This window comes from Asparagus officinalis, chromosome 9 (genome assembly GCF_001876935.1).
Source record: "Asparagus officinalis chromosome 9, Aspof.V1, whole genome shotgun sequence".
In the NCBI taxonomy this organism is placed as follows: domain Eukaryota; kingdom Viridiplantae; phylum Streptophyta; class Magnoliopsida; order Asparagales; family Asparagaceae; genus Asparagus; species Asparagus officinalis.
In genome coordinates this window covers 47,612,749-47,620,910 of record NC_033802.1, presented here as the reverse complement: position 1 = coordinate 47,620,910, position 8,162 = coordinate 47,612,749, and the positions used below count along the sequence as shown (strand labels likewise).

The window sequence follows — 8,162 nt, the reverse complement described above, 5'->3', positions numbered from 1 at the left end:
CTTATATAGGGGTCTTAGAGAGCCGTTACAAATCTTAGCAATCAATACAGTAACGTACGCCATAATGTCGACTGTTATGCAATAAACCCGTAATTAATATGGTAACGTTCGCCATAATTATATAGCCATTATGCACGTATTAATTGCCGAGGAAAATAAAATATGTAAAACATGTTAAATTGTCTTTTTTAAATAAAATATCCAACAGTCCCCCCCCCAAAAGGCAATATTAACTGAAAACTCAGTAATCAATAATCAATAAATAAATCAAGAAATCATAAAACAAATATAGGTTGGGCAATCTTTCGTATCGTGAATTCGGGAGAGGTAGCTTCCGACTTTGAACCTTTCCTTAGTGAGTTCATCGCTACCTGAGGGACATAATGGACTAGGTCTTGAATTAGGCCCCTTTAATCAGGTATTGATGAAAACACACACAATACGCTTCATCTATTGAGCAAAGCGGGTTGAGCGTTAAAGGCCATGCTCACAATAAACCGACTCATGAGAGTTTCTAGGGGTTAACCCAGCCCCCCCTAACTGCGACCATCACAATTCCTCTCACGTAGGTAAGTCCTCAAAGGGTACTACAGTTGTTTATTTAATACCCCCATAATACACAAGTTGGACTTATTAAGAGTAAAACTCAGCCTAGCCAGCTGTATCATAAGAGCATCGTCATCATAGAGAAGGGGTAGTAGCACAAGCTACATAGTGATATTTGAATATATCTGGATCGATGCTCCACACGAGTGTCACTAGTCCAACTTATTTCTACCATATTGAACCAACATTGAGACTACGTCTCCAAATAAGGGTTGGGTTGCCGCTGTCAGTGACCTCATCTATGGGCTTAACCCCATCTCCGTTGGGTTGCCGCTGTCAGTGACCTCATCTATGGGCTTAACCCCATCTCCCTCGATGAATCCAGAACCATACTCCTGGATAATCCCTTAGTCAAAGGGTGGCTTAACCCCATCTCCCTCGATGAATCCAGAACCATACTCCTGGATAATCCCTTAGTCAAAGGGTCATTAAGATTTTTCTCAGACTTTACAAAGTCTAGAATCACAACTTTACCTAGCAGGCGTTGTCTTTATTTATCAAGTTCTTATTCTGTAATTAGTCCATCATATTGTTTGAAATTGACATTAGGTCTATGATCATAAAAGATCATAGTCTATGTCTGAAGATGTAAACACATAGTGTTTGTGCAGATTAAGATTTGACCTTAATATATGAACATTTCAAACTAATGTGGAAATAAAATTTTGCAGTTATGCATATGCACATACATGAATGAAATTAATAATAGATACATGCAGAGCATTCAAGAGAACAATATATTTCATACTTCATAATTCATATGCATAATTTTTTTTTAAAATTCTTCTATTATAAGAGGTTACAAAATGGTTGCCTACAAAGTAGACCTTCCAAGTTTAAATCGGTTGCCTACAAATGAGACCTTCCAAATTAAAATTGGTTGCCTATAAATGAGACCTTCCAAATTTAAATTGGTTGTCTACAAAAGAGACCTTCCAAATTTATGTTGTCATTTTCTAGTACCACCTCTTATACAAATAATAATAATAATAATAAAATTATTATTTGTACATACGTGCTTTAAATTTTTACAAGTGCGTTCTTGCATAAAACCTTATAATTAATCATGTAACAAATACAAGTTATCTAAAAGAACATATGAATATTTATTGCAATATACATCATGATGCAATAAAAGAGATGAACTTTACATTTGAAGATTTGAAATATAATCCACCATATAAAATAGAATTTTTTTAAAAAAATGCTCCTCTTTGATTTGGTTCGCTCATATATTGATCATTTATCATTAGGCAATATATGATGCAAGAAGCGTAATTAAATAAATGCATATGAATTTTTCTCATAATTCCGGACCTCTTACTCCAAACCAAAAACTCCTAAAGTGAAAAGATTAAAATTTTACCCGGGTAGTTAGCCAAGTAAGGATAGTAATAGAGGTTTATCAAAAATCAATTAAGTACCTCGTTCCTTGCAGAGTGCGTTACGTAACCCCTAAACCTTGCCTTAGACACCAACTAATCCAAAAAAACTTGAATCGGTTCACTCAATGAGTTTTTGTTCCTTAACAGTATATGTGAATAGTAACTTCAAAAAAAAATATTTCCTGCAAACATTTAATTCGAATAGAGAATTTGCAGGGGTAAAACTGAGAATTCGTATAATTTGTTGTTTCCGTGACTTTTCCAAGCCAACCAGAGGCATGAGATTTGTATCAGAATATAAAAATGCTTTATAGGCCCTCAAAAGTAAATAACATTGATAGGTATACCTGCTGCAGACAACTTCCACATAAGTTATAGAACAAATCTGCATTCACTTTTACCATCTTCTGTACTAAGCTTATAAGATGCATAAATACTCCAAAGTATGAAATTATTGATTGAATGCATCATATTAATAGCTTAAAGAAATAAAAGCATTAAACCATGAATAAATTCAAATACTTCAGAGCATATATATATCCAGAGTTTGTTCTCTTGTCAAAACCATGTATATGAGACTTTCAAGAATAAATATATGTACACTGCTGCAAATTTATAGCATGTTTCTATTAGCAAATAATATTTGATCATTACAAACCTACGTATGGTTGTATGTCAGTGTATTTCTATGATTGTTTGTCGTTGCAATGCACATGAAACAAAGGTTGAGACAAATAAAGTGAATGATATAAATCAATAGCCAATTTCATAAAGAATTTCTAACTGCTATATAGGATTATATATTTCTTTCCAATTACAAGTTACAATTAATTGTAATTATTTAAGCAATAATTATCAACAATAATTAAAACTAATTACTGCAATTATAAATCAAATGAACAGTAACCAAAATTGGTTTTTTTTTAATTAAAACAATAGATAAGCAAACAATTAGCAATAATTATTTTGGTAAATAGTAACATTTTTTAACGAACAGTAAATGATATCTTTTAATATGAACAGTAAAGTCTTTATTTTCGGAATGAACGGTAACAGTTACAAATTTTTTTTTAAACTTTATAACAACAACAAATCAATAATACTAATAGATAAACAAATATATAATTAAAGCAATTATATTTTCTTTGTGTAAACAGTAACTATAAAAAAATTCTAAACTTTTTTCGGGTGAACAGTAAACTGTTGATGAACAGTATTTTTTAATTTTTTTTCGATTTTAAAAATTAACAACTATGAATACTCAATCTTCTAGATTGTTGAAAATTTATCAAATAATTAAGATTATAGCATGAAATAAATCCGAATAAAATAAACAATTAAATCTGGCCTGATCGGGAGCAGTCGTGTATTCACTGCCCTAGAAGATTAAGGACCCGCCTATCGCCCTGGCGCAGATGATCCCCTCTCCCCTAGCGGTAATTAAAAACTCCCGGAATCGGTCGGCCTCTGTACTCGGGCGAGAGTACAGAGCTTCTGCTCAGATGAAGAAAGTTGCCCAAAAACAAAACCAATACTATGAAGAAATAATATGAAGAGGAGAGAAGAGACTTGTTGTTTTTCTTGTTGTTTTTTCTGAGAATGTGAAGGGCTGCTTATATAGGGGTCTTAGAGAGCCGTTACAAATCATAGCAATCAATACAGTAATGTACGCCATAATGTCGACTGTTACGCAATAAACCCGTAATTAATACGGTAACGTTCGCCATAATTATATAGCCATTATGCACGTATTAATTGCCGAGGAAAATAAAATATGTAAAACATGTTAAATTGCCTTTTCTTTAATAAAATATCCAACAGATCTGAGGTTGAGGATCTTTGTCTAAAATCACTAAAAAAATCTTCTTTTTTCTAGTTGATTCCTATTCTATGTTGCTTGCTTGGAGATTTTGATATGGATATTTCTGTTCTTGGCTTGTTTGAGTTATCATGTTCCTTCTTTGATATTTGATCCCATCCCTTCTTGCTGTTGACTTTCTAAGCTACGGTGGCAAGGTAATTTCTTTGACATGCAAGAACTTTTTATTTTTTAATTTTTTTAATTCAAGAATACTACTTAGTTGATGGTTAAGATCTCATTAATACATTGTTGATGATTTAGATCTGCTTCATTACGTCATTAATTTCTAACTTTTTTAATTCATGATTAATGCTTGCTTGATGGTTTAGATTTAATTAATACCTTTGACATGCAAGGACTTCGTTAGTTTTTTAATTAAATATTACCACTTGGTTGATGGTTTTAGATTTGTTAGATTTTTTTTGACATGCATAAAAAATAGGGTTAAATTACATTGAAATATATATTAATGAATGCTGATAATCTGCAAATCTTATACTAGTTAATATAACGATTATATGTCACTTATGTCGCTGCATGCACTAGTAGAAAAACGATCAACCTAGACGGAAATTTCCGTCTAGGTTGATTCAAATTCCGTCTAGATTATCTCAACTAGACGGAATTGGGTGGTTTATTTTGCTTCCGTCTAGATTGAAGCAAACTAGACGGAATTCCGTCTAGGTTGATCAATCTAGACGGAAAACAACCTAGACGGAATAAGAATTCCGTCTACTTTGCAGACCAGATGGAATTCCGTCTGGTCTGTCAAACTAGACGGAAATTCCGTCCAGTTTGGTTTTTTACAACCTAGACGGAATTCCATCTAGGAAGATTCAACCTAGACAGAATTCCGTCTAGATTGCCTTTTTTCAGGAAAAAAAATTAATTAAACTTTATACTTTCCTGTACAATTACATTAATATTTGAATACATCCAGAAAATATTGTACACGCCACATTCAACCATCCAATTATAATCAAAATTCATAACAATTCCATTAAAAAACATCTATATAACCAAATCCAACACATTGTACAAATTCAACCATCCACTTCAAAATATACATCAATCAGTTCCGTCTAAAACACATCCAACAACATATATACTAACAATGCACATGACTAAGATAGGATACACGACATGAATTAATGTAGTGTTATAACAAATAAAACTGTTTATTGCATTAAAAATAAAAAAACCTCATCCATCGTCGTCGGCGGGGGTATCTCTATCCCGATTACGAGAACGGGTGCTGTTCCCTCCAATATCTCCACTCTAAATGTTTAATTGAATAATCATTATGTGGTGTTTGATAACATATTAGATAAAAATGAATTTATAAATATAAGAAAAAATAAGGTACCTGAGCACTACTCTGTCTAGCGCCGGAATTATCGCCAATCGAGCTAATGATCCGTATGACACCACCATACGCGCTATAAGGAATAGCACCGCCTAAATATTGTATAACATACCCCATGAGATCGTCCATCGAGTTCGCCGTCAGCGCAACTCTAGTCATCTCATTAGTCACCTGAATATGCAGCTCCAGGCCAATTTTGTCAATCAGATACGCAGAGATACGTGCGACAAATGGCATAGCCTGGAAACTGCTTGTGGCTGCTCTCGTCGATGTAGATGGTGTGGAGGATGCTGTGGACGATCTGATGCTTATACCAGGTGAAGCTCCGACACCATGTAGAGGATATCTTCCTCTCCTATTATTAGGGAGAAATAAATATTAAACTTTGCTCTCAAATTCAATAATGGTAAACAAATATAAATAGTATGTAGTATTCAAATTGATTCGATTTTTCACCATCCTTACCTATTATGACCCATCAAGTTCTGTGTGAGATTGATGTTCTCCTCTGCAGAAAGCATGTGAGGGTCCGGCTCGGTTTGTTCCTCCTCCTACGAAATGTACACAGATGCAACCTCCTTGGATGCAGTCTCAAAGCCCTCCTAAATCACAAATTTATAGTTAATTCAAGATAATGACCATATTATTTGTGTTCTCGTTTCCTCGTAATGTTAACAAAATAGAATTAATAATACTACTAAAGATATGTATAAGTCTCACCACTAACTCGAGATTTGCTGTGATCTTATCCCGATTCTTCTCATCACCCCTATATTGTTCACGAAAAGTACCATATGCCGCTCTGGCCCTCAAGTGTATCGGCATTAATGATTTCCCCTGTCATATTATAAATTATGAGATTTCATAATCATACTAAACATTAAGATCTTTTAAATCTTTAAATGACATATACCGTATCTTGACAATAAACATCCTCACAATCTTTAAATGACATATACGTATCTTGACAATAATCATCCTTATGCCACCTCATATTCTTTGCCGTTTCCTTGTTCATGTATAATCTTCGCAATCTAGGAGCCAATGGAAAATGTCGAAGCAATTTGACTGGAATTTTCTTCTGTGTTATCCCTGTCTCCGTTGTAATCCTTGTTGAAGAATTTGTGCGCTGTTTCCACCTAGAAACTTCACATGTCGGACACTCTTGAAGGTCTTTATTGGCTTTGTGGTACAAAATACAATCATTCGGACATGCATCAATCTTATTATAATCAAGACCCAGAGCAGAGACAATCTTCTCAGCTTGATAAGTTGTTTGGGGTATGCTATTCTCTCCTCCAGGGATTACAGTCCGAAGCAAATCAAGAAGCATTTCAAAATAATTATCTGACATACCGCTAAGTGTCTTAATATGAAGGAGTTTCAGCATAAATGAAAATATGGAGTACTCGGTACATCCCTCATATAACCTACCTCTTCGGCTTCAACTTCGTTATCATCTTCACTTTTGTCTCCAATATCATCCTCGACATTATCATCAACATCATATTCTGTAGGTCGAGGAAAAATATCATTCAACAATGTTTCTGTGTCATCTATTCGTTGGCCACCGGACGTACCAACATGCATATTTGGATCCTCATCTTCAGTGATACCCTCCCCATGCCAGTTCCAGTATTTATATTTCTCATCAAAACCTGATTTTATTAGGTGAATCCGTATATCATTTCTATTCAGCAGCTTCAAATTCCTACACCTACAACAAGGACAGTACATAGCACCGCTTCTTAAATTTCTCGGATTCATTTCCGCATAACGCATGAAGGCTTCACATCCCTCCTTGTATCGTGTGTCGTGAAATCTACGATGCCTAGGGATATCTATCCATGACTTGTCAGGAATTATCCTCATCTGTAAATTATATATAAATATTAAATACGATTAGTCTCACAACTACTAATACATCCATTACTCTTATACATTCAACACACATCAAACATACGTTCATATATCATTTAACAATATGAATATTTATCTACATAAAATATATATAAAACATACATAGAAACTAATTATACTAATCTTGCGGCTGTCATAGGAAGGCTTCTATCCATTAAGAATATAGTAGTGCTTACATACAACTTCATATACTTTGTATATTTTCATTTCTTAAAAATTTCGGCAGCACCTACCCGCTGTTCTCCCTGTACACTGTACGGATGTTATTATGCGTATCAGTAATAACCCGAAACATAGAACAACATACGCTTATGGTACACGGAGAACAACGAATAGGTGCTGCCAAAACTTTCAAGAATGAAAATATACAAAGTATACAAAGTTGGATGTATGCACAACTATATTCCTAACCCGTCCGAGAAGGATAGATCCAATAATTACAAATTTCAGTACCAATTTTTTATTCCTATAATATAAAATAAACACTCATTTTTGGGAGAAAACTTCGTCTCCTACCCAAATCTGAGTCGTATATCATATATTATAAGTCTAAATAATTGGATGTAATTATTGGACGGAAGTCTAGGGATAACGTTATTTTTTTATTCACCTAAATTGGATTATAACACATTATAAAAATTTATAATGTGTTATATATCACTCTATTTTTTAAAAAAATTTATTTCACATATTTTCACATCACAAACTTAAATAATCACACATACTTATAGCACGAATGAAACTTAAATGAGTTAGGGTTTATAAGTGTTTAAAAAAAATATGATTACTGATGTTGTTCAAATGAATTAACATGTAGTTAAGTTAGGGTTTTCAGAATTGAACTCGTATATTTTTTTATCATAAATTATGGGTTTTAAACTAAATTCAACAATAAATAATAAAAATTTAAAAATTCTAAAGATCGGTAGAAAAAACATACCTTTTATAGGCAGATGAAAGAACGGACACGCCGATGGGGAAGGGGCTGCCGAGAGGGGAGAGGGGGGAGGGAGGGAAGGGGGCT

The 8,162-nt window shown here is 33.7% G+C and overlaps 1 protein-coding gene across 1 annotated transcript; it reads right to left on the bottom strand.

Moving 5' to 3' along the window:
- LOC109824826 lies at window positions 5,013-5,769 on the bottom strand. Its single transcript, XM_020391475.1, has 3 exons — window positions 5,684-5,769; window positions 5,219-5,573; window positions 5,013-5,130 (listed from the first exon to the last, which is right to left on the bottom strand). The coding sequence occupies exons 1-3, from the start codon at window positions 5,737-5,739 to the stop codon at window positions 5,056-5,058; spliced, it is 486 nt and encodes a 161-aa protein (XP_020247064.1). The 5' UTR covers window positions 5,740-5,769; the 3' UTR covers window positions 5,013-5,055.

Excerpts from the sequence above, each read along its gene's own strand:
- LOC109824826 (XM_020391475.1), bottom strand. The coding sequence starts at position 5,739 with ATGCTTTCTGCAGAGGAGAACATCAATCTCACACAGAACTTGATGGGT. Across the intron at positions 5,574-5,683 it reads AACTTGATGGGTCATAATAG|GAGAGGAAGATATCCTCTAC; the intron begins GTAAGGATGGTG and ends CCCTAATAATAG. Across the intron at positions 5,131-5,218 it reads CTAGACAGAGTAGTGCTCAG|AGTGGAGATATTGGAGGGAA; the intron begins GTACCTTATTTT and ends TTAAACATTTAG.